The following is a 25,752-nucleotide window of genomic DNA, read 5'->3' as shown; positions in this document are numbered from 1 at the left end:
CACAATGAAAGATCAAGGGCCGCAGTGGCGCCTAGATGCTGAGCGTCACTAGCATTCACAGAACTTGGTTATATACATAACCTTACGTTCTGTTTCATGCTGGCTGCCGCTCAGCATCATAATGCATAGCAGGAGCTGAGCGGGAGCTAGAAGCTCGACAAATGTACCCCACTGAGGCCCCCCACAACCATCAGAACCGGGGAGGACCGAGCCCCCCGACCCTCCCTAATGGAGGGATAACCTCCCTATTGGAGGACGGGAGGGAGACGGATCCGACCGTGCGAAGAGGAACTCGAGCAACTCAACGCACAGGGTGAGCAGACCGTGGCTTGACCCCACGACTACGCACACGCACAACCCGCATGCCACCAGGGAACGAACGGAAGGAACAAACCTCGTTACTGCCCCCAAAATCACGGTGTCAAGAGCAAACTCAACCCTGTGGCAAGGCCGTAGCAGCGGAGCGTGAAGGAAGACCCAGACCCACTGAAGGGACTGGATCCCCTGGAAAAAGTCGGCCCGGAGAGGTCAATGACGCCAGGCATCAAGACCCCACCAGGTAGTCACTTAGTGACACCGCCCCCCACATCGCCAGCATATTCGGACAGGGCCCCTCCAAGAGCGGGCCCTTTCCCCCCATTAGTACACCGCCTGGCACACTGATCCTGCAACACAGGCAGTCAGCATGGCCGTAAGCACTCAAGGTTAACCACGGAAGCAGGCAGCGCACCGGGGAAACCAGGCAACAGGCTGTAGACCCGAGCCTGGAGCACTGCGGGCGAGACAGGCGCCAAAGGGGTCAACTGAAAACAGCACCCCGGCGGAAGGGGCGTATGCTGGCATTGTTGCGCACCATGACAAAGCCTCCACCAAAAAACCCCGACCCAGAGGGGTCGAGGCAGAGAAGGCTGACACGATTGGCAGACGTCATGAACGTGCAGGGGCACCCTCAACCGGGTAACCCGGGAGTTGACTCTGCTCCAACACACGAGGGAATCAACCACCCTCTTGGTACCACATGCGGTGGTTGTTCCTATAACCCCTCAAGAAAAAACTCCAAAAACACATCTGCGGGTATACACTGGCTATACCGCAGTACAAGTGTTTCAGTTTTCAAAAAAGGGTTATTCCAGGCCTACGGGTCGACGAAACATTACTTCGGACCGGGCCCGGCGGCTCGGGAAGCACACAAGGTTACCAGAGGAGGTCCAAAAGACCACCCCAACAGCCCCCTCTTCGCCACGTGTGAGAGAGGAGCGAAAAGAATGGAGAACCAGCCCTAAGCTTACTGCACTTGGTATTCCCAGGCGGTCTCCCATCCAAGTACTAACCAGGACCGAGCCTGTTTAGCTTCCGAGATCGGACGAGATTGGGCGTGTTCAGGTTGGTATGGCCGTAAGCAGAGTACAACATGTACCCAACAAAGGGTCTCCATAACGCCTAACCCTGTGACACCCGGGCCGACCCGGCATTTTTCCCCCCGAAAAAAGCACAAGTCCCTCAGGGTACCAGAACAGCAGATCTGCAACCCCGGCGGACAACGGGTTAACTGACCTGGACCAGCGCATCCAGAACCAGTCCCGTGCCCTAACCACACCGACATGCCCACTCCAGAAGAGGGGGTAGGTATGCGTGTCGATCTAAAACATGAAAAGAGGGCGCCACCCAGACGGTCCCATTTGTACCACGGGCGTGAGACCCCTCTACCTATGTTCTGATCTATTCCATTAACATCCCCCAGATATGAACGAGAATTCACAGAGACAACCTAGTAAACTGGCGCTCGGAAGAGACAAAACTCCATCACAGTTGCCCTAATAATAAAATAATAATGTAATAACGAGCAACCAAGGCGCACTTAGCCCCCTGCGTGATTCTTAACAGAACTACCCCGAGCCAGCACTATGTACGCGTCGAGACCCAAACACATCTGTTGTGAAGGATCAGATTAAACCGAATATATATATTTATTTATGGATATATATTTAATAGTATTTGTATATCGTTTGATATCCCTTGTATATTCCTTGTACATATACACTGAATATCCCTTTAGTCTACTAACAGCCCATAATAGTTTCATTCTCTCATTGGACAAGAACTTGGCGCCAGCAGCCAAGCCCCTTGGTTCAAGTTCAATCGTGCCGACGAACATGTCGTTACTAGCCCCGGTTCCGCGTAGGAATACGTCTGCCGAAATACGAATGGTACTATTTGTTCACAGCGCATATATATATGGCGCAAGTAAAGTAGAACTTTCTTTTAGTCCCTTAGCCCTTAGTTCTTTACCCTCCAACCTAGTGGCAAGACGTTAAGCCTCACCCACGATACACGTGTGGTGCAGTATGGTCAACTTGGCCTCAGAATGGCATTGAGACATCGTGTGGATTAATAGTTGAATTGTCATAGTTTGGCACTATACCGTCGAGTGGGACGTATTTCTATTAAGTTAATAATAGTCTATTATGTATGGTGCATCGTTCGGTTAGAGTTATAAAGTGAGCAGTACCCCCATCGTTCCTCGCGTTATCTAGAGTCTTAACCAGGCTGGGCAGACCACGTGTGGTGCTTTCATCCGAGGAGTTCTGGGCCAGGACGAGTGGACCTGCACATTGGATTACTTTACCCGGACGACGGCGAGCCCTACACGGCTTGGATTATCTACTTGCTTTGGGTGCTTTGATTTATGCCATGGATAACAGCCAACACTGGTAAGTGTTGGAACTACCCCCCGAGAGGAGTCCAGGTGAGACGGCGCTCTACCCCGAGTGAGGTCGCCTCACGTCTCTTCGTTGTGGACCGGCAGCTACCGTCTACAAGAGGGCCCAGCTGTATTCATCTGTGGACCGAGGTTCTGTGGGCACCGTGTTCAGCACTCTGAATTCTCCCAAGAAATCGTTGGCCAGATGGGATATCGCCAGCGGCTCTCCTAACCCCCCCCCCTCTACTGACTTACAACCAGCGGGACCCCCTTTTAGTATATCCAGCTATAATCATTTAAGTACCATCGCTATAGTTCCCTAAAGAACCAGGTTGCATACTTGCTCCCTGCGTAACCAGAGATTGGACATTCAATGTTGATTTGCCTACGAATACTCATTTGCCTTACAAGTGCATTCAAATCATAAATGTCATTAAGTGAACGTTGTATATACCCTTTGCTATATAAAATATTCGATTTATACATTTGTGTGGACTTCGTTTCATGGTGGGAAAGTGTTCATCATATCTATATCATGTACTGTGTGGCCAGTAGTTAAAGTACATAATCGGTAGTGGTTTAATGATACCATACTTATCAATACAGTCAGGGAATTGTACCCCTCAGTTACAATTGGTCCTTCGAGCCGGAGGGTAACTAGTGTAATATTAATATAGTGTTATTAATATTGAAATGGCCTATGATGAACACTCCACGAAACGGTCCTCCTAACGTAGAACGCCCGCGGCGCAGACGACAGACACCTCAGTACTTTACGCTGTCAGTCAACTACCTAGCCTTCGACAAATGGTAAACGCGGTAAAAGTAGAAAGTAAAATTATGTCTGACCTTAACGACCAGGTTACCCCGACCACAGAGGCCCTAGTGGGTTCTAATGTAACTGACCAAGCTCACGGTGGGGACCAGGAGGGAGCTGACATGCCTTTACCCCCCGCCAATACCGAAGAAGTAGTCCCCGACCAGCCCCGGGAGGAAGACAACCCTACAGATAGAGAACTCTGCACGGAAGAAGAGGAGGAGAGCGCCGAGGAAATAGAGCTCCAGGACTCCCCAACGAGTACAGCCAGGAGCGGCTCACCTCTACAACCGCCTTCCCCCAGCGAAGCGGAGAGGATGCTATCACAGGCGTTCCTCGCCAGCCTGACAGCCTCTACCGAACGCGATCGACTTCAGGGTGAACGCGATCGACTTCAGGGTGAACGCGATCGACTCCAGACACAGCAACGGAGCGAAGAAGAGCGCATACGCCTGGAGATGAGACGCCTTCAGACGGAAGAGAATATGGCAAGAGACCGGGCCGACGCCCAGCGCGCCGCTGCCGGTGCCCAAAGAGAAGCAGATCTCACCAAGCGCGAAGCCGAGCGCGACAGACTACAAGCGCAGCTAATGGAGCAGCTGATCCTCAAGGCAACACCCTCTCCCTCCGCCAGGGGTTCAAGGAACTCGTCGAGACAACAGTCAAGGGCAGCGTCTCCTAACCGAGCAAGCGACCCTGAACTTGACCAACAGACCAAGCCTATACCCCCCGCAGACCCCCTTCCCAGACCGGTCCAAGCGAGACCCAGCTACAAGGAAGGAGCGGCATACACTGCGGAGAAGCTAAATAAACGACTACAGGATCTAGAGGACCTGATAGAAGAAGAAGAGGGAGAGGAGGAGAACCAAGCCCGACGACAGCACAGTACTCCACCGGACCAGGAGGTCCAGTACAGCCCAAGCTATACCCCCGCGGCGCTGCGCTACAGACCCCCGACCCTATTCACGGGTGAGCACGACGCACGACCAGCCCCGAGGAATAGCACCTGGACCAGCGGGCCATGGTACCCTGCCGGTACCAGCCCACAGAGAGGCGCAAGAGGAGACTCGCCTAGGAGGTCTCTCCCCCAACGCTCGCCGATGTATCAGCCATCCACGGCGTCATACATTGCCACACCGACGTTTCCAGACTTCACCTATGAGAATCGAGCACAGTACACGGAGCTCCGGATGTGCTTAGAGACAATGATGGTGGATGTCGCTGATGAACGCCACAAGTATGCAATATTACTGAAGCACCTGAAAGTACCGCGAGCGCACAATATAGCGCTAGCCTATGCCACCTCTACGACCCCATACACCGCGGCTCTAGCAGCGCTGGACCAGAGATATGGACGTATATGGGATTACGTAATCCAAGAGATAAGGCATATTGACCGCCTACCCCCAGCAACAGACAATCGCTCATTAGACGACCTGTCTATAAAAGTGCAGTCCCTGGTAGGGATGCTGGGAGCGCAACGGGAAAAGGGTATGCACGAGCTATACGCCAACTCTAACGTCGAGAGGATTTTAGAGAAGCTGCCACCCGCCAGACAAGAGCGATTCAGGCGGCAGAGAGACCACCGTGATCCTAACGGTCCCGAACCATCCCTCCTCGATCTAGCCGACTTCCTGGCGAGAGAAGTCAGCAGCTTACGACTGGATACGTTCGTGCGGAGCACACCAAGCTCCAGAGAGGGACCCAGGAGAATAAACGATGGAAGAAGATCGGTGACTGTCATGCACCAATCAGAATCAGTACCGAGCAGTAAGAACCACAGTACCCCCTCGAGAAAAGAGAAGTGGAAGATGGTGTGCCCGTACTGCGAGAAGGAACACTGGCTGTCACAATGTGACCTGTTCACAAAGATGAATGCAGAAGAAGTGAGTCAATGGATAAAGTCCAACAGGCGCTGTTACCGATGTGCGCGCAGTCACATGGCAGCCGAGTGCCGCCTAAAGAAAAGGTGCAGTCGGTGTGACGGAGCCCACCTAGATGTCCTACACGACAGTAACAGAAGAAGGCCTGCACCTGCACCATCGAGCAGCACCAAGGCAAGTGTCATGTACATTGACCCCGCCAGCAGCAGCGGCGCCCAAGTGCTCTTAAAGGTAGTCCGTGTAACATTGAACTACCAAGATAAAGTCATGGACACTTACGCCGTCCTTGATGACGGGTCAGAGAAGACCCTTCTGCTCGCGTCCGCTGCGGCCCAGCTGGGACTGTGGGGGAGCGAGAACCAAATGACGATTCGGACAATAAGAAGAGATTTAAAGACGATAAAGGGCGAGAATGTCTCCTTCACTATCGCAGCAAGCGGGCAGCCAGAGCGACGGTATAGGATTACAAATGCTTTCACCAGCCAAGAAATAGGACTATCACAGTACACCTACCCCATCGCCAAGCTGATGGATAAATATGTGCACCTGCGTCAACTACCTATCCCGCTCATAGACGGCGCCACCCCGACCCTGCTGATAGGCTCCGACCATGCAGACCTCATAGTCCCGATAGACCGGGTCCATACAGGACCCCGAGGCTGTCCTGCAGCAGTCGAGACCCGCCTAGGATGGACACTACAAGGCCCCCTCGCTAAATCTCTCAACCGAACAGCAGCCACTAGCTGCCTCCACTCCAGAGTGACAGAAGAAGACACCACTCTCCTGCAGCATGTCGAGAGGCTATGGACACTAGAGACAATGCCCTTTAAGAACGAAAAGAAAGACATTCGTTCTAAAGAAGACATTTACGCCATAAACCTCCTCGAGCAAGGGACAAAGAGAGTCACAGTCGGCGGAGTGATGAGATACGCAACTCCACTCCTGAGGCGAGAGGGAATGCCCACCTTTCACGCAAAGAAAGACGCTACGGAGCGGTATCTATTGAACACAGAGCGGCGCCTAGCCAAAGACCCCGCTCAAGAGAGTGTGTACCGCGCTGAGATTGAGAAGCTAATCACAGCGGGACACGTGACAAAGATTGACATTAAAGAGGCCGATCAGACGACCGAATCATGGTACGTGCCGCACCACAAGGTCCACCACAACAGCAAGGATCGCATTGTGTTTAACTGCAGCTACCAGATCGGATCCCAAAATCTGAATAAAGAGCTCTTGCCCGGCCCCACACTCGGCCCCTCTCTACTAGGCGTGCTACTACGCTTCCGCCAGGACAAGGTGGCTATCAGCGGGGATATCAAAGGGATGTTCCTGCAGGTGAGACTAGTGGAGGAGGACAAGCCCCTGCTGCGGTTCCTATGGAGAGAGAGGATCGGAGATGAGCACCCAGCCATCTACCAGTGGGAAGTCCTCCCCTTCGGAACCACATGCAGCCCGTGCTGTGCTACATTTGCACTACAGAAACACGTTGCAGAGGACCCAGCAGCAGATGAAGAGGTCCGACACAGTGTGAAGAACAGTTTCTACGTGGACAACTGTTTACAAAGCGTTTCGACTCAAGAAGAAGCCGAGGCTCTCCTACTCAAGCTACGCGCCTCTCTGATCAAAGGCGGCTTTGATCTCAGGCAGTGGGCCAGCAGCGACCCGCACGTATTGCGCAGCCTCTCCCCCGCGGACAAGGCTGCCAGCAGCGAGACCTGGATGGCGACAATCCCAGGAGAAGCCCAAGAAATGACACTAGGACTAGTCTGGCGCTTCAAAACAGACTCGCTCCACTATAGACACAAACCCCTGACCACGGAGCAGGGAAGGTCGACGGCGATACCGACCACCAGATGGAGTGTGTACAGAACACTCGCCAGACAATATGACCCGTTGGGATGTATTCTACCTTACACCACCAGGGCAAAGATGATTGTACGAGCACTATGGGACAAGGACCAGGGCTGGGACGACCCAATACCCGCACACCTTGCCTCCACATGGAGAGAGTGGGAGACGGAGCTCCGCTCACTCCCAGGCGTCAATATACGCCGCAGCTACTTCCCACCCACAGTGAGGCCAGAGACATGCAAGATGGATCTACACGTCTTCAGTGACGCCTCCGAAGTAGCCTATGGATCAGTGGCCTACTTGCGTGCCCAAGAGAAGGGAGGAGAGATACACACTGCTTTCATCCTGGCTCGCTCAAGAATAGCCCCACGAAAGCAACAATCTATCCCGCGTCTAGAGCTCTGCGCAGCCCTAGCAGGAGCGCATCTAGCCACGTTAATCCAACGTGAACTCACCATTCCGGTGCACAGAACAATCTTGTGGTCAGATTCCACGACAGTACTCACATGGATCATGCAGATACAAGGTCTTCGTGGGAGTCAGAGTCACCGATATTCAAGAGTTAACAGAAGCAGCGAGCTGGCGGTATGTGGACACCAAACACAACCCAGCTGACGTCATCACCCGGGGAATGTCCCTAGATGACCTCACCCGTCGCAACATCTACAGTGACGGACCCGAGTTCCTCAAGCTCCCGGAAGAAGAGTGGCCTACGCCCACCCCACGGGAATCGAGTAAAGAGGAGGCTGAGAACAAGAAACCTATGTTCTGTGGACTGAGCACAGTCGCCTCCACAGACCCCAACATAGATGATTGCATTACCCTACAGAGTGCGCAGCTAAAGACATTCCTGTGGCACCACCCAGAGATTCAGTCCACTGCCGACATTTCAGCAGCGGACTACGAAGAAGCAGAACTTCTTCTACTACAACGAGCCCAGAGAGACTCGTTCCCCGATGAGCTAGACTGTCTACAGGGAGGAAAGCCCGTCCCATCAGACAGCAGATTGCTCCACCTGGCACCCGAGAGCGACGCCCATAATCTCATCAGAGTGGGTGGTCGTCTGCGGAGAGCCCCTGATCTACCGGATGACGTTAAGTACCCGATAGTCTTGAACAGCCAACACAAGGTCACAGAGCTGATCATAAAGAAATACGACGAGGATGTACACCACGCAGGAGCAGAGAGAGTCTTCGCGGAGATCAGACGTCGCTATTGGATACTTCAAGGAAGAGAAGCAGTGCGACGCTTCCAGCGAACCTGTCTAGACTGCCGAAAGTGGCGCGCGCAGCCCAGCATACCCCGGATGGCTGACCTACCTCCCTGTCGCCTCCGACTCGGCGACAAGCCATTCCACTCCACAGGCATGGACTGTTTTGGCCCGTTGTACATAAAGAAAGGAAGAGGAACCGAGAAGCGGTGGGGTATTGTATTCAAATGCATGACCACCAGAGCGATACATATCGAACTCCTTCCGACCATGAGCACAGACTCATTCCTTATGGCCTTCCGAAGATTCACATCACGGAAAGGAAAACCGTCTACATTGTTGTCTGATCACGGGACAAACTTCAAAGGTGGAGAAAGAGAGCTGAGAGAGAGCTTCCAAGCTATGGGCCCAGAACTTAAGACCCACCTCGCTCCATCCCAGATTGACTTCCAGTTTAATCCCCCGAACGCACCCCACTTCGGTGGAACCTGGGAACGAGAAGTACGTTCAATAAAGACAGCCCTGTACGCCGTGCTTGGGGCCCAGACCGTGGCGGAAGAAGTCCTAATGACAGTCCTCACGGAGATCGAGGGAGTATTGAACTCAAAGCCCCTCGGCTACGTCTCCAGTGATATAGCAGATGTCGACCCAGTCACCCCCAACACACTCTTGATGGGGCGGCTGGACCCCGCGCTACCCCAGACCATGTACAGGCCTGAAGAAGCGAACGGCCGAAGAATGTGGAGGTACAGTCAAGTACTAGCTGACAAGTTTTGGAACAGCTTTCTACTCCACTACCTACCGTCTCTACAGACCCGCCAGAAGTGGGTAAAAGAGAGAGACAATTTGACAGAAGGAACAGTCGTCATGATTATCGACCAGTCACTACCCAGAGCTATGTGGCCGGCTGGCCGCGTAAGCAAAGTGATCACCGGTGCCGATGGCAAGGTCCGAGCAGCTGAAGTGCTCGTCCAAGGGCGAACTTACACACGACCCGTGGCGAGGCTAATAGAACTGCCCAGACTCCCAGACACTATCGATGACAACCATGACCCCACGACTTTGTGAGTTGACTGACCCTTACAGCGGACCTTGAGTGGTAGACAGTGCGGTTAATCTGTCTCTGCTTAGCTAATTAGGTGGGACTAATTAGGGGGCGGCTGTTGTGAAGGATCAGATTAAACCGAATATATATATTTATTTATGGATATATATTTAATAGTATTTGTATATCGTTTGATATCCCTTGTATATTCCTTGTACATATACACTGAATATCCCTTTAGTCTACTAACAGCCCATAATAGTTTCATTCTCTCATTGGACAAGAACTTGGCGCCAGCAGCCAAGCCCCTTGGTTCAAGTTCAATCGTGCCGACGAACATGTCGTTACTAGCCCCGGTTCCGCGTAGGAATACGTCTGCCGAAATACGAATGGTACTATTTGTTCACAGCGCATATATATATGGCGCAAGTAAAGTAGAACTTTCTTTTAGTCCCTTAGCCCTTAGTTCTTTACCATCCAACCTAGTGGCAAGACGTTAAGCCTCACCCACGATACACGTGTGGTGCAGTATGGTCAATTTGGCCTCAGAATGGCATTGAGACATCGTGTGGATTAATAGTTGAATTGTCATAGTTTGGCACTATACCGTCGAGTGGGACGTATTTCTATTAAGTTAATAATAGTCTATTATGTATGGTGCATCGTTCGGTTAGAGTTATAAAGTGAGCAGTACCCCCATCGTTCCTCGCGTTATCTAGAGTCTTAACCAGGCTGGGCAGACCACGTGTGGTGCTTTCATCCGAGGAGTTCTGGGCCAGGACGAGTGGACCTGCACATTGGATTACTTTACCCGGACGACGGCGAGCCCTACACGGCTTGGATTATCTACTTGCTTTGGGTGCTTTGATTTATGCCATGGATAACAGCCAACACTGGTAAGTGTTGGAACTACCCCCCGAGAGGAGTCCAGGTGAGACGGCGCTCTACCCCGAGTGAGGTCGCCTCACGTCTCTTCGTTGTGGACCGGCAGCTACCGTCTACAAGAGGGCCCAGCTGTATTCATCTGTGGACCGAGGTTCTGTGGGCACCGTGTTCAGCACTCTGAATTCTCCCAAGAAATCGTTGGCCAGATGGGATATCGCCAGCGGCTCTCCTAACCCCCCCCCCTCTACTGACTTACAACCAGCGGGACCCCCTTTTAGTATATCCAGCTATAATCATTTAAGTACCATCGCTATAGTTCCCTAAAGAACCAGGTTGCATACTTGCTCCCTGCGTAACCCCAGATTGGACATTCAATGTTGATTTGCCTACGAATACTCATTTGCCTTACAAGTGCATTCAAATCATAAATGTCATTAAGTGAACGTTGTATATACCCTTTGCTATATAAAATATTCGATTTATACATTTGTGTGGACTTCGTTTCATGGTGGGAAAGTGTTCATCATATCTATATCATGTACTGTGTGGCCAGTAGTTAAAGTACATAATCGGTAGTGGTTTAATGATACCATACTTATCAATACAGTCAGGGAATTGTACCCCTCAGTTACACATCAATGGATAGTCTAGCAAGACACCAGACATTGTTCCTCCAAGTCGCCTGGGAGAACGACAAGGAGCCGTCGTGCTTCATGTTCTTTCCTCTTTTTATTTAAAAAAGAAAGAAACACAGACTGACATGAATCCCACGTGACGCGGCTGAGGGTAAAAATCATTTTCATTTTTACATCCCACCACCCTCTCCACAGGGAGGAGACGGGAATCCCCAGGGAGACTTCCCACACGAGCTGTATAGATTGAAAAGAAATATTGCAACATTGAGCTATGTAACACTTGGGTTAGGGCTCTCCGAGGAGGAGGCACTGAACCAATACACACTCAATAATCGAATTGAATCGAATACACACACAATAGAGCAGAACTCCTTTTTGAAGTTCTACTCACCTTGATAATCTGAGGAGGAGGCTCTGAAACTCTGAGGAGGCTCCCTCACAGGGAAGGAGAGTCCGAATTCACAGAAGGCACTTCTCCCCGAGGAGGAGCTTCGTGAGGAGGAGCTCTGACAACTCCCTGAAACAGATCCATAACATGGACCTGAACAACCCACGGAAGTCTTACCAATAGAGACGCGCTCAGTGACGTACTCTATGGCGGGGGAATTTCTGCGGTGCACACGCCCAATCTTTCAGGGCGTGGGACCAGGAAACCCCCCCCCCCCCCCCCTTACCCTGTAACGTGCCGAACAGCAACGTGACAGGAACCCTGAAAGACAGGTGGTTTTAACCCCTGACCAATCAGAAAAGGGGAGGAAAGGTTTACCAGTTCACCCCTTTATGACCCCTCACCCCCGATACGATGTAATGACAAAGTAGAGCCATGACACCAGTCATAGCATGCTACATGAAGCATTTAACAGCTTCACATAGCTCATGTGCTAACCTGCTATCTGATTTTTACTAAGGAAAAAACACAGAACAGAGAGGGCCTCTTTAAGAGCCCCGGTACCAGACTTACATATGTGCTTCTGTGGGCCAAACCTAATCCAGTTGTAGATCTCAACGACACACACAACCCTTCATCACAACAAAAAATGGCAAAAGTACACTCTCACTACAGAGGAACGCCGTTTTTCATAACGAGAGAGACATGAGTCCTTGATCTACATGAGCTAAACACACATGATAGTGACCAAACAACCTTTTCCCCAGGAAAATAATCGTTCCTCAAGCAGACGCACGACCCCAGCAGCTTAGGCTGAGGGTTACATCGTATCCCCACAAACACAGTGACACAATATATTGTAAACAACATGTCTGAGAGGAGGGGGGGGAAGCCCCAGGGAAACCGGGGGGATCACCCCTCCTACCTTACCCTTGATACGACCAAGTTGAACAGGTAACCCTGTTAATATGTGAACACACTGTTCATTGTCATCACAGGCTGAGAAAAGAATTCATTCCTCAATCACATGTCACTAAGCATAGCTTCACAGTTTAATTAACCCCCTTAGTTGTGAGTTCACCCACGTTACAAACGTTACATGAACACACATGTTCTCATCACAACTAACCAGATCATTTTTACACATGGAGAGAGAAGCTATACCAGTGACAAGACAATTCACACACAACACGCGTCGTATCCTCAATGTATTGCAGCAACACACGTTTTGGAAAACATCGTTATTACAAAACATTTAGAAGGGAAGGAAAGAAGAAGTGTTTAAAGTCCGGTCGGGACTCCTACCCTGAGCGCAGGCCGAGAGGACTGCAATCTGGTTAACGGGACACCGAAGTCGAACACGGCATCTCCTGCGTTGGCGACGAGGGTAACGTCGCTGCGCCACCCAGCCGCTACGTTTCTCCATGTTGACGCAGTCCTCGCTGGCAGGGCTCCCGGTGTAGGTTCGACTAACATCCTCTGTCAAAGATGACGTCGTAGTCAGAGTGTTTAAGGCCCACTAGTTGACCATCATGGGCTTCAGACCAAGATCCTCCGTCGTCGCCTAAGAGGCTGAACAGAGGACCCCAATCTGGAGCCGGCTTTCGTAAAAATTGTCAGCTAGCCCCCATAGCACTAACAGACAACTGGCGCTCGCAAGCAAAACATTACTCACCCAGGCTTGAAAACAACCAGTCTCTCACAACAGACGGTGCCTTTCACAGTCCAGCTGTATAACCGGAGGTTCAATTACCTATCCAGCCGCAGCAAGGAGGACTGCCGGTGGGGAGTATATCAGCGACGCGAGCCCCTAATACGAAAAAGCCGGTGGAGGTTTAGAATGATCATCATCTTCCAGACACTCCAGTGACGAAGACAATATCGCCGTATTTTCTCGAAAAATTGTGAGAGAGAAAATAAAGATATAATGTCAACATATCTCCTTGTTTTTCTGTTTTCCTTTCTCCAGCTAATACTTTCTTCCTCGCCAAGTGATTGGTATACAGGCACTATATTGTGGATGAAATTTGAGAAGGAGATGAGTGTGTGGCCCCACCCCTGCTTATGTAGGCAGCAGATGGGGGTGTGGTCAGACGGATGTTGGTATGTAAAGGTACATTTTGAAATTTATTCAGTGCATATCCACTGAAGCGAGATATATGCATTATGATGCTGAGCGGAAGCTAGCATGAAACAGAACTAACGTTAATATAGAGAGATGAAAACAATACGTTATTTATATTGATGTGATGTCGATTGATATGAATAGCGCGTTACGTTAATATAGAGAGATGAAAACAATACGAGGAAATGGGCTACGTTAATATAGAGAGATGAAAACAATACGAGGAAATGGGCTACGTTAATATAGAGAGATGAAAACAATACGAGGAAATGGGCTACGTTAATATAGAGAGATGAAAACAATACGAGGAAATGGGCTACGCTAATATAGAGAGATGAAAACAATACGAGAAAATGGGCTACGTTAATATAGAGAGATGAAAACAATACGAGGAAATTGGCTACGTTAATATAGAGAGATGAAAACAATATGAGGAAATGGGCTACGTTAATATAGAGAGATGAAAACAATACGAGGAAATGGGCTGTGGAACTGAAGGACTTGGGCTGTGGAACTGAAAGCTAGGCGCAACACGATTGGGCGCTGAGAGAAGCGGCAGTGGCCAATCAGGCCGCGCAAACAGAACGCGGAAGGACAACCACCTTGGGGAAAGTATTCACACCGCCGGGACCGGACGTTGTCGTGAAGCGAGCGTATTAGCAGGTGTTGTGCATTACGAGTGAAGTAAAACCCATGTAAAACCCATATTGAGCTGGAATTAAACCACCATATACGAATACAACCTCTCCTCATTCTTCCTGACATTACTGCATGACTGATCGCTACAATACGTTCACTACCACCGATTGGACAAGTATTATGCACCTGCTGACTCTTGAGAGAGAATGTTTTTTCACTGAACTGTTTTGTTCTCAACCATCATTTTCTTTGGACAATAAACCTTATAACAACATCCACAACTTATTTTGTTACCCGAGTATAAAAACACTAGTAGGTGCATCGTCGTGGCGCATTGTCAATTTATTAGTTAATGACAAGCGGCCACTATAGCTTCTCCAACTAACGTTATTTATTTAAATTGTTCCTGTTAATAATAATGAACATAAGTAGCATGGTAATAATACGTAGGTTATTGATCAATGAATGTATTGATACATTAATGGTGTACAAATGATACACCAGTAGAACTTCTGTACTACTTCTACTGTAGAAGTCATGTTATTTCCTCATTGTCCTTGCTGTGTCGCCTGCCATCGCCTAAAAAAATAGGATCGAGGCGATTTTTTGCCAGGCGACAGAAATAGCTGCGCGACCGTCGCTTCAAAATCTCCTGCCGTGTGGGTTGTCTCATTCATAACAATGGAGGCGATAGAATTCTGTCGGTCGCCTCGCTTAAAAAATCAGTCGCCTGACAAAAATCGCCCGCCATGTGTGGACCACTTAACCCTCTGTAGCACATAGGTCCCTAACCCTAACCCTCTGTAGCACATAGGTCCCTAACCCTCTGTAGCACATAGGTCCCTAACCCTAACCCTCTGTAGCACATAGGTCCCTAACCCTAACCCTCTGTAGCACATAGGTCCCTAACCCTAACCCTCTGTAGCACATAGGTCCCTAACCCTAACCCTCTGTAGCACATAGGTCCCTAACCCTCTGTAGCACATAGGTCCCTAACCCTCTGTAGCACATAGGTCCCTAACCCCAAAGTGGTCCGCACACAGCGGGCGAGTGACGTCGCCTGGCGATGCGATCGTCTGTCGCTCAACGACAATCGCTTGGCCCCCCACACCAGAGGCGACCGTCGCTCTGTCTAGCTGGGGGTCTGGTTACTTGTTTCCCCCCAGAGGGAGATATGGGAGGACGGACCAGTTAGTTAGGTTATCGTGAAGCGAGCTTATTAGCTGGTAACTGTGTTGTGCATTACGAGGGAACTAAACCCATATTGAGCTGGAATTAAACCACCTATACAAATACAACCTCTCCTCATTCTTCCTGACATTACTGCATGAGTCACTGATGGCTACAATACGTTCATTACCACCGATTGGACAAGTATTGTTATGCACCTGCTGAGAGAGAATGTTTTTTCACTGAAGACGCAAACAGTTCTGTTCTCAACCATCATTTTCTTTGGACAATAAACCTTACAAACTACATCAGCTGCAGCCTGGACATTAAACTCTGTCAACACCCACAACTTCTTTTGTTACCCGAGTATAAAAACGATAGGTTATGAATATAACCGTAGTTCTATGAGTATTAGTGACGCTCAGCGTCAATCTGCACATATCTCACTCCAGTGACGTGCACTGAATAAAAACTCACAAATGTACCTTTACATACCAACATCCGTCTGGCCACACCCCCATCTGCTACCTACATAAGCAGGGGTGGGGTCACACACTCATCTCCTTCTCAATAATTTCACCACAAGGTAAGATCAAGGGCTGCAGTGGCGTCTAGACTTTAACCTGGGCAGTGACCGGGATTTTTTATACTACTCCCGGCAGCCCCCTTTCTGCCGTCGGTGCAGGACGTCCGGCCACACCGAGGCATCCTGTAGTGGGGCTTCCCGCAGGTTCTGCGGAGGGGGGCACGAGGCCAGGAGGGGGGCACGAGGCCAGGAGTTTCCCCGTGCCCAAGAAGTGCCATGGCTGTGGGGCAGAGGGTCACCTCCTCAAGGACTGTCCTGCCTGTAGGAGGACGTTCGCAGAGGCTGCAGGGGGAGGAAGTGCATAGTGCTCCGAAGGTGCCTCCAAGGGCGCCTCCAAGGGCTGCATCGAGGGCGGGTCCGGCTCCAGGGGCGGTGCCTCGCGGTGCGGCACCGAGGGGACCAGGTACGGTGCCTTTTGTGGGACCATTGCCGTTGCCAAGGCCCGGAGCGGCCATCATGGCCCGCTGTAAAAGGGCGCGTACTCTGGATTTTCCTGCTAAGGGAGGCGGGAAGAGGATGAAGGAGACTGTGGGCGACGGGTTGGAGAGGGCCCTCGCCGAGGTGGATGCGGGCTCGGAGGAGTCATCGGGGGAGGAGATGGGCATCGATTACGGTATCTTCCTGTCCCCCAGGAAGGCTACTCCTGGGCAGATGAGGCGGAGGAACTCTTCAGGGACATTGTTGATTAGGGTTTCTGTGTTTGGATTTTGATGTATGCATTTGAATGAATTAATTAATTAATGGACACCAAAAAATATATAAAAAATCTGTTCTTATCAGTTTAATATCTGATACGTCCCCTACCCGGGGACCATATATTAAATAGATTTTTGGAACAGGGAGATGGAATAGGGGCTTGCTCTGTCCACTCCACGCATCGACCTGGTCTTGCATTATGTCCAGGGCCCTATTCCCCGTACTTGGTTTGACTAAGTCGATCAAGAGTCCCATTATCCAGATTCAATTAACGAGATGATTGAAGCCAGGCTATTCATGTTCCTCGAAGGCCGATTGACTCTCGTTAATTCGAACCAGACTTGACTACTCAGGATAATTGTGCGCGGCCGCCTCACCTGAAAAGGCATCAGAGGTCGATTGCAGAAATCCTGATTTTTGGCGAAATGGCGAAAGTGAGAGCGACGTTTTTTAATCCTGCGGAGCAGGAAATGCTCATGCATACCTATGAAGACTATAAAAGCATAATAATAGCGAAATCAAACACTGCCACCGCTGCGAGGGCAAGGCGGTTTGCGTGGCAACAGATTGCTGACAAGTTAAATGCGTAAGTGTTGGGTAAATGTATATTATTTATTATTTCAACTTTCAGAATAAGTAGATACAAAAGCCCAAAGCGTATTTATGTAATTGATATGAATTAATAGATAGGTATATGAGGATATGTATTAGGTCAGAAATTCAATACATTGAAGCAGTGAAACGAAATTGCGTGTGATTCTCTCTATTCTTATCATGATTCATGAGTCCACCTTAATAATTTTCTACAATAATTATATGCTATGTTGTACTACTAACACTGTCATATAATTATGAGTGCTTTCAACCCCCATGTATAGAAACAACCCAGAGGCCAAACGAACATGGAAACAAGTGAAGACGAAGCATAAAAATATCATTCAGAATGGTGAGTGAATGAATGAATACAATTTGTGCCATGGTATTGTATTGAACAGCTTGTCAGTGTCGTATGATCCTTCATATTTCAGCAAACAAAAAGAGGGCCGATATGGCCAAGACAGGGGGAGGACCCAAGACTCCGGACTTAACTCCTGCCGAGGAGCTGGCCCTCCAGCACAATAGGGGTAGACCCATCAAGGAGGGCATAGCTGGGGGCAGCTTGTTAGGGATTTCCATCCCTCGTAAGTCCTTGAATTGATATAGTTATGGACCAGCTGACCAAAGATTCAGAACGACAAAGTATTTCAAACGGAGTCTTTATTGGATCACACAGAGAAGAGAACTCTCCTGCAGCCCGCACGGGCTCAGCTCCTCTCGCACCAGAAGAATGAATACACACATTACATGACATTTATACCCTCTTGCACAGAGAGAGACAGGGAGGGGTGTGTGTGTGTGTATATGTATCTGTGTGTGTATGTATGTGTGTGTGGTGTGTGTGCTTGTCTGTGTGGTGTGTGTGTGTCTAAGTGCAAGAGTTAATGGATGTTTTCTGAGACGCGGTGAGGGGGCCATCTGGTTAACATGGTTAACTAGTTTACCGGCCCACTGGTCAAGGGTCACCGGATCCTGGGCATCCATCTAATGGTTCGTGATATTCATGTGTGTATGTATGTGTGTAAGTGTGTGTGAGCTTGTCCTATGTGTAAGTGTGTGTGTATCTGTCCTGTGTGTGTGTGTGTATGCTTGTGTGTGAGAGGGACGGAACCACAGCCTGCACCAAGGGTCAGCAGGTCACTCAAGCTAGAGAGAGACACAGACAGAGAGACGCCCAGGCCCTACAGCTTGCATCATGGGGAGACAATAGGTGCACAGATACATAAGATATTGACAACAAATATTACTAAATCAATGAACTAAACTATCAATCCCCCTTTTGACGTTAAATCAATACGTCAACACAACAGTTCATTGATGGATCTGTACCCGTCGATTGTCACCCATTACACACATCACACCTAATACCAGACGGGATGAACAACGCCAAGAGAGGAGAGAGAGAGAAATAGAGGGACGGGGGGAGCGGGAGAGAGAGAGAGAAGAAAGAGAGAAACACAGATTTTGCAACTTTTTCAAACAATACACTTAACCTCCTGGACCCCCCTTACTCAGGCACACGCAACGTCCATCAGGGCGCTACCTTCCCTCTGTTACAGTACACCGCCCATCTTGGGCCGGTCCCGTCTTCTAGGGAAATTCACCCTCCTTCCATGTGTCGCAGCTGAAGCCGGTTCTCTCCAGTCCCCTGTCTCCTCCTGCTCCAGAGCCTCCTCCTCCGCTGATCATCGATGACCACCCGGCCTACATCGTCCGCCAGCTGCTGGACGTGCGTCCCCGTGGTCGTGGGTACCAATTAGTGGTCTGCAAGGGCCTTGAAATAAAGCCAGAGCCCTGCCCGAGCCCGTGAACTTCAGGCCCTGCCCGAAAATAAGCCTGACTGTAAATAATATTTTAAGCCCTAGCCTGTGTGAAAACCCGAAAAAAAATTATTATTATTATTATTAAAATATAATTTTTTTTTGTATTTGTTTTAAATATTCGAAACACGGTTTTATATGAACGTAATAAATAAACAAAAACGAAAATGTCCAATAGGTCTAACTAAATAACACATATCATGCTGAAAACTAACAACCATTCTATAGCTATATCCAAATATTAAATTATTTTTTTGTTTTAAATATTCTAAACACTTTATATATTAACTTAATAAATAAACAAAAACGAAAATGTCCAATAGGTCTGCCTAAATAACGCATATCACGCTGAAAACTAAGAAGCATTTACATAGCCTGTTTCGCTCTTATTAGAATGGTCCCTCCCAGTGCTCGCTTACAGACTCTCACACAGCAGCCTCGTAAAACGTATTGAAGGCTATAGAATCTTCTTTGACACACACACACACACACACACACACACACACACACACACACACACACACACACACACACACACACACACACACACACACACACACCACACACACACACACACACACACACACACACACACACACACACACACACACACACACACACACACACACACACACACACACACACACACACAACACACAATAGCCTACTCAGTCACTATACAAAAACAGAAAACAGAAATCAGATTTCGAGCAGAGCAACATAATGAAAAGCACAACAAAACAGGTAGCGACCCAGCAAATAATAAACATCACTCACCACGACGTCAGCAACGCGTTGAACAACGTTAACAAAACTTCGCCAACCGGCTACATACATCCAAGAAAAAATTAAAATGTTCGCCAACTGGCTATATTCCAACACAACCAATCGAGTTATCCCCTGAGTTCTCCCTGCGCGCTGCGGTAATTACATCCAAATGTTTCTCTGATGACAGCTTGCGCAAAAGAGAAAACGAATCTTAAGGAAAACGAAGGTTATCCTATAACCCTAGTTATATGAAGAAAAAAAAATTAAAAACGGCGGTGCCCGGGCCCGGCCGAGCCCGAATTATTTATTAAAAAAAAAGCCCTACCCAGCCCGAACCCGCCGGGCCGGGCCGGGCCCCGTCGGGCCGGGGCAAGGTTGCAGTGCACTAGTACCAATACCTCGTGGACTTGGGAGGGCTACGGCCCAGCTGGGTCTCCCGAGGGATGATCCTGGACCCTGAGGTCGTCCGGGATTTCCATCGCCGTCACCCGGACAAGCCTGGGGGCCCGCCAGGAGGCGCCCGTTGAGGGGGGGGTCCTGTCACGATCGGAGCTCGAGTCAGCCAGATGAGGAGCAATCAGCGCGGCTGCGAGAGATCACCTCATCAAGCGTTCCCTACTTCAACTGGCAGATCCCGTCATCCGAAGTTGCAGTGTTAAACTGCCTACCGAGGTACGACGACGCTACCTGAAGACCAGCTGTAACTACCCCTGTTTATGCTTTCCCTAACCTTCTGTTTCTTGTGCCCCAGGACTTCGCTCCAGCGCCCTTCCACCCTGACGTCTCGAGCCCCAGCATCCTTCCACCCTGACGTCTCGAGCCAAGCAAAGAGGACTCCTGCTCACTCTCAAGCGCAAGACCTGTGTCCTCTCTCTCTCGCTGCCGACAGCTGCACTGAAGTGCACCTGCTCTCATTCTTCTCCCCCCCAAGAACATTATAACCTCCGTGTTGTTCACATTCCTGTTTCACATTCCTGTTATACTCTGCTTGGTTGGGAAGAATAATTAAAGAACCCTAAAACCGCTCCATTCTCTCTGTTCCTCTGTTTTGCTATTGGGCTAAATAATAATAACAATAATGACAATCCAGTAATTAAATCAAAATTAATGTAGATTAAAAGACATAAAAATAATAAATACAATACATGAGCTGTATGTGTGTGTCACTGGAATTTCACGAAGGGGATCAATAAAGGAATATCTTATATCTCTTATCTTTGCTCGCTCTTCCTCGCTCTTTCCTTCCCCTTCCCTCCCCCCCCACCCCCCCCCCACCCCCCCCTCAGGACCCCCACTTGGACTATACATCCACTATTTCATTTAACATCAGAAAATTACAAGTTTATATGCTTCCCTTTATCTTCTCCACCACAGCTACCCAGACTGCTATGCTGGCTTCATTAACACTTTCGCGGCCACTGGGGCCCGTCTAATATAATGGTAGAGGGCCAGCTTTTGTAAACAAACGTGGGGGTGTTTGTAGAGCTAAATCTATACTTCTCATTGTCCATTGAGCCCATAAACCGTCCCTTCAAAATGGCTTAAAGAAAAAAAAATGCATCAATAGGTTCTCATTTTATAGCGCTGTGAATATAAGCATTATAGCGGATTTGGTCTAGTATATTTTCTGGAAGGCTAGTTAATAGTTATAGAGCTAATAACTGCTAACGTCATATCCAATGGCATTTCCGTTTTACAGATGCTACAGAAATAACTCAAACTGCATATGATCCGGATGATCCCAAAGCATGTATGCATGCAAGGGGGGGGGGGGGGGGGGCGGGGGATGTCGTTTATTATTATTGATTACCAATAACCGTGTTCGTCTAAGTAGCCACATACGCCGGTCGGCTGGTTGAGTATCATAGCAAGCTCTGATCAGCATGTAATTTACGTGAAAAAGATCTTACCATGAGCCGGTTGGATCTCCCCGAGCATTTCCCCGTTATCGATCGCCATCTGGTAGATCGATATGTCCATTGGCTGATGATAAATCCCCTTATTGCATGGTGAAATCTGCGATTCGAAACGTAATCCAAGCTACAGGCTGCAGATCCAGAATCGTGCTAATGAAATATCCATTGAAAGAAAAAAAATAGACTGATCCGTTCAGCCACAGGGCACACTGCAGTAGCGCGATAGCGCTCCTAAGAGGATCTGGCCGGATTGCACCTTGTCGAATTCATAGAGTAGGGAAAATCTGCAGTGCCGCTCCGCGACCTTGAATAGGTTATTAAAATGGAATAAAAGCAATAACAACTTCCCACGGAGATCTCCGTGCCTCTGTCCACAACGCATGGATTCGAAACACGGATTTCTCCGTGCTTCATCCCCAATGTGTTAACACCTAAAATTCGTGCAGTGGATATCTCTAGATAAATCACATCGAGATAGGTAAGAACCCATACCTTCCGGCACATTTTATCAGGTTGAATCCAGCGTGACGCTATCAACTTTTTGGCAGCCGTAAGACCGGCCAAAATTTGTACAGAGGTCGATAACTGAGAAACATCATTCAACAACAATACAGAAGGCAGTGTAGGTATGGTCAGATATAAAAATTCTGATAATTGAGTGTTTACTTTTTCCCAGAAAATCTTAACAGGAGGGCATTCCCAATACATATGCATATATGTACCAAGAGCACCGTTTGAACACAAGGAGCATCGAGAGTCTTGTCTGAGACCCATTAGGTGCAAACGTCTAGGAGTCAGGTAAGTCATATGAACAAAATTGAGATGAATCTGTTGGTGATCTGGGTTGCGTGATGATAGACATTATACGCTGTTGCACTTGCTTCCAGAAGGCTCCGTTTAGGTTAGCTAGTAGCAGAGGCTCTGTTGTGATTTTTAATGCACAATAAATATTCAACATTCTCTTTTGAGACTCCGCCTCAGACTCTTATCATTTGGCACTTAAAGCTAAACATTGTCACCGGTATGGCTGTCTGCAACATGTCATTAATTGTGTGCGAGAGGTCGATCAGTTAGCCTCATTAGCGTGAGCTAGGTTAGCCACTAGTTAGCGCAAGCTAGATGGAAATACAAACAATGTAACGTTACTGGTGAAAAAGTGATTTACCTTGGAATACTCCTTTGCCAACTTGCTGTACTTTGCTTGCAGGTCTGCAGCTGGATTATGAATAGTCCCAACTTTAGCCAAGGTAACGTTAAGCTAAAACTAGCTTTTCAAATAGCTCTTCAGCTAATGCTAACAGAGCTCCCTGTCACACTGCTCCATCGGGACGATGGCATTAAGAAAAGTTATAATTATTTGGTCTCGTCTTGTTTTGGTCAACAATATCAACATACATGAAGAGAAATTTCGTCCTGGTTTTTGTAAATTACATTTTTGTGTCCTCAGTTGTGGTCAACGATATTTAATAAACTATTTAGTCTCGTTAGCGTCACATGATATTCAATAACGTGACGTCACATCTCGTCGTCATGAAAAAAACCTTCGTTGACAAACATCTTTTGTCATCATTTATGTTGACAAAATTAACACTGCGCTGTGGGGGAGGTCTGGGGGAGGTCTGGGGGGGGCCGTGGGGGAGGTCTGGGGGAGGTCTGGGGAGGTTTTGGTTGGGGCCGTGGGGCGGGGTTTGGGTGGGGCCATGGGGGAGGTCTGGGGGAGGTCTGGGGGGGGTTTGGTTGGGGCCGTGGGGGAGGTCTGGGGGGGGTTTGGTTGGGGCCATGGGGCGGGTTTGGTTGGGGCCGTGGGGCGGGGTTTGGTTGGGGCCGTGGGGGAGGTCTGGGGGAGGTTTGGGGGGGTTTGGGGGGGTTTGGTTGGGGCCGTGGGGGAGGTTTTGGGGGGGTTTGGTTGGGGCTGTGGGGGAGGTCTGGGGGGGGTTTGGGGGGGTTTGGTTGGGGCCGTGGGGGAGGTCTGGGGGGGGGGGTTGGGGGGGTTTGGTTGGGGCCGTGGGGGAGGTCTGGGGGAGGTCTGGGGGGGGTTTGGTTGGGGCCGTGGGGGAGGTCTGGGGGGGGGTTTGGGGGGTTTGGTTGGGGCCGTGGGGGCCAGCGGCTGCTGGATCCCAGGGGTTCACATGCTTGTGCACACAAGGATCGTTTTGTAGTGGGCACTTACCTGGACGGGACATAATCCACCTACACTGTCACTTTAAGGACACGGGGCATCCGAGGTATCTAGAGCGGCCATATTAACGCTTGACTTTGTTTGTTGTGGTATCCATGGCTATGCTATTAAATGATGCACACTGATGTGTGGTCAAAGAAACTTCACTCTCTTTGGTCGTGATTTCCCGTCTCCTACATTGGTGAACCTGACGTTCTTGGACGCTTTCAAGAACGATTGAACAATGGAACAGGCAGTCGCGCTGAAGTTTATGGAAGCAGCAGTTGCGCTGAAATTGCCAGAGTTCTGGGAAACGCAAGCTACTGCATGGTTTGTGCAGGCGGAGGCGCAGTTTGCAATAAATAAAATAACGGAGGATGACACTAAGTACTATCACGTTGTCGCTGTGCTGGGGACTAACACGGCAGCCAGAGTGGTGAGTCTACTCACAAACCCTCCGGCGCACAATAAATATGGCACGCTGAAGGCACACTTGTTGAAGTGTTTTGAACTGTCTGAGGTGGAACGAGCTAACCGGCTGTTTTCATTGCAAGGTCTGGGCGACAGTAAACCGTCCGAGCTTATGGATAGGATGTTGGCGTTGATGGGAGAACATGAGCCCAACCATTTTCTCTTCCGACAGCTGTTCTTGCGCCAGTTACCGGCTCAGGTAAGGGCTGCCTTGGCCAACACAACAATAAATGACTGCCGTATGTTAGCCGCGGAGGCGGATAAGTTCTTTTTGGCCAGCCAGCAGCAACACTGTACGGCCGTGTTCTATCATGACCAACCCTCTACCTCTCACCATGGGGATTATACCGTCTCTGCTGCGGTGGCAGCCCCTCGCCAGCGAGGGAGAGACACTGGCTGGTGTTTCTTTCACACAAAGTATGGAGCCAGGGCTAACCAATGCCGTCCCCCATGTACTTACAAGGGGCCGGGAAACGCCCGGGCCGGCGCTCAACAGTGGCCATGAGCGTTGGTGGGGCCGGCAGGCTACTGTTTATTCAGGACAACATCTCAGGCAGGCGTTTCATGTGCGACACAGGGGCACAGAGAAGCGTGCTGCCTGCGTCAAGGGTGGACACCCTGGCCGACGGGCATGGGCTCCCTATGGAAGCTGCCAATGGTACTACGATCCGCACGTATGGCAGTAGGCTAGTGGAGTTGTGTTTTGGTGACCGCCGGTTTAGCTGGAACTTCATTACTGCTGATGTGTCTGTGCCCCTGCTGGGTGCTGATTTTCTGTGTGCCTATGGATTGTTGGTGGATGTCAGGAACAATCGATTGATCGACGCCACCACCTTTTGTTCATTTGAATGTACTGTCGGGGCAGCACCTCCTGTGGGTTTGTCTAACATGTTGTCTGTTACAGATGAGTTTCACCAGCTGCTAGCCAAGTTCCCTGTCCTTACCCAGCCCACTTTCTCGTCCTCCACCAGTAAGCACGGTGTGGAGCATCACATCGCTACGGCAGGTGTGCCAGTCTACTCCCGGGCTCGGCGCCTAGATCCTGCCAAGCTGGCCGTGGCCAAGGCAGAGTTTTCCAACATGGAGAACCTGGGTATTATCCGTCGTTCTGACAGCCCATGGGCCTCACCCCTTCACATTGTCCCCAAGGCTGCCGGCGGGTGGCGCCCGTGTGGTGATTACCGCCGCCTTAACGAGGTAACCACACCGGACCGATACCCGGTTCCACATATTCAGGATTTTTCCACCCACCTGGCCCGGAAGCTCATATTTTCAAAAATAGATTTAGTTCGAGGTTACCACCAGGTGCCGGTCCACCCAGCGGACATCCCTAAGACGGCGGTTATTACTCCCTTTGGTTTGTTTGAGTTCTTGCGCATGCCATTTGGGCT

General features: G+C 49.6%; 1 protein-coding gene across 1 annotated transcript in view; it reads left to right on the top strand.

Moving 5' to 3' along the window:
- Positions 1-20,703, top strand: part of LOC311243515 (cytosolic sulfotransferase 3-like) — a 165,997-nt gene extending 145,294 nt beyond the window's left edge. The window contains exons 9-10 of the mRNA XM_084332761.1: positions 17,510-17,577; positions 20,568-20,703. Coding sequence (XP_084188887.1) covers positions 17,510-17,560 — 51 coding nt within the window. The 3' untranslated portion in view covers positions 17,561-17,577; positions 20,568-20,703. The remainder of the gene's footprint in view (positions 1-17,509; positions 17,578-20,567) is intronic.
- Positions 20,704-25,752: the final 5,049 nt, after the last annotated feature.

Source organism: Notolepis coatsorum, assembly GCF_963971535.1.
Source record: "Notolepis coatsorum genome assembly, chromosome: 17".
NCBI lineage: Eukaryota > Metazoa > Chordata > Actinopteri > Aulopiformes > Paralepididae > Notolepis > Notolepis coatsorum.
This window is presented reverse-complemented; position numbering and strand designations above follow the sequence as displayed.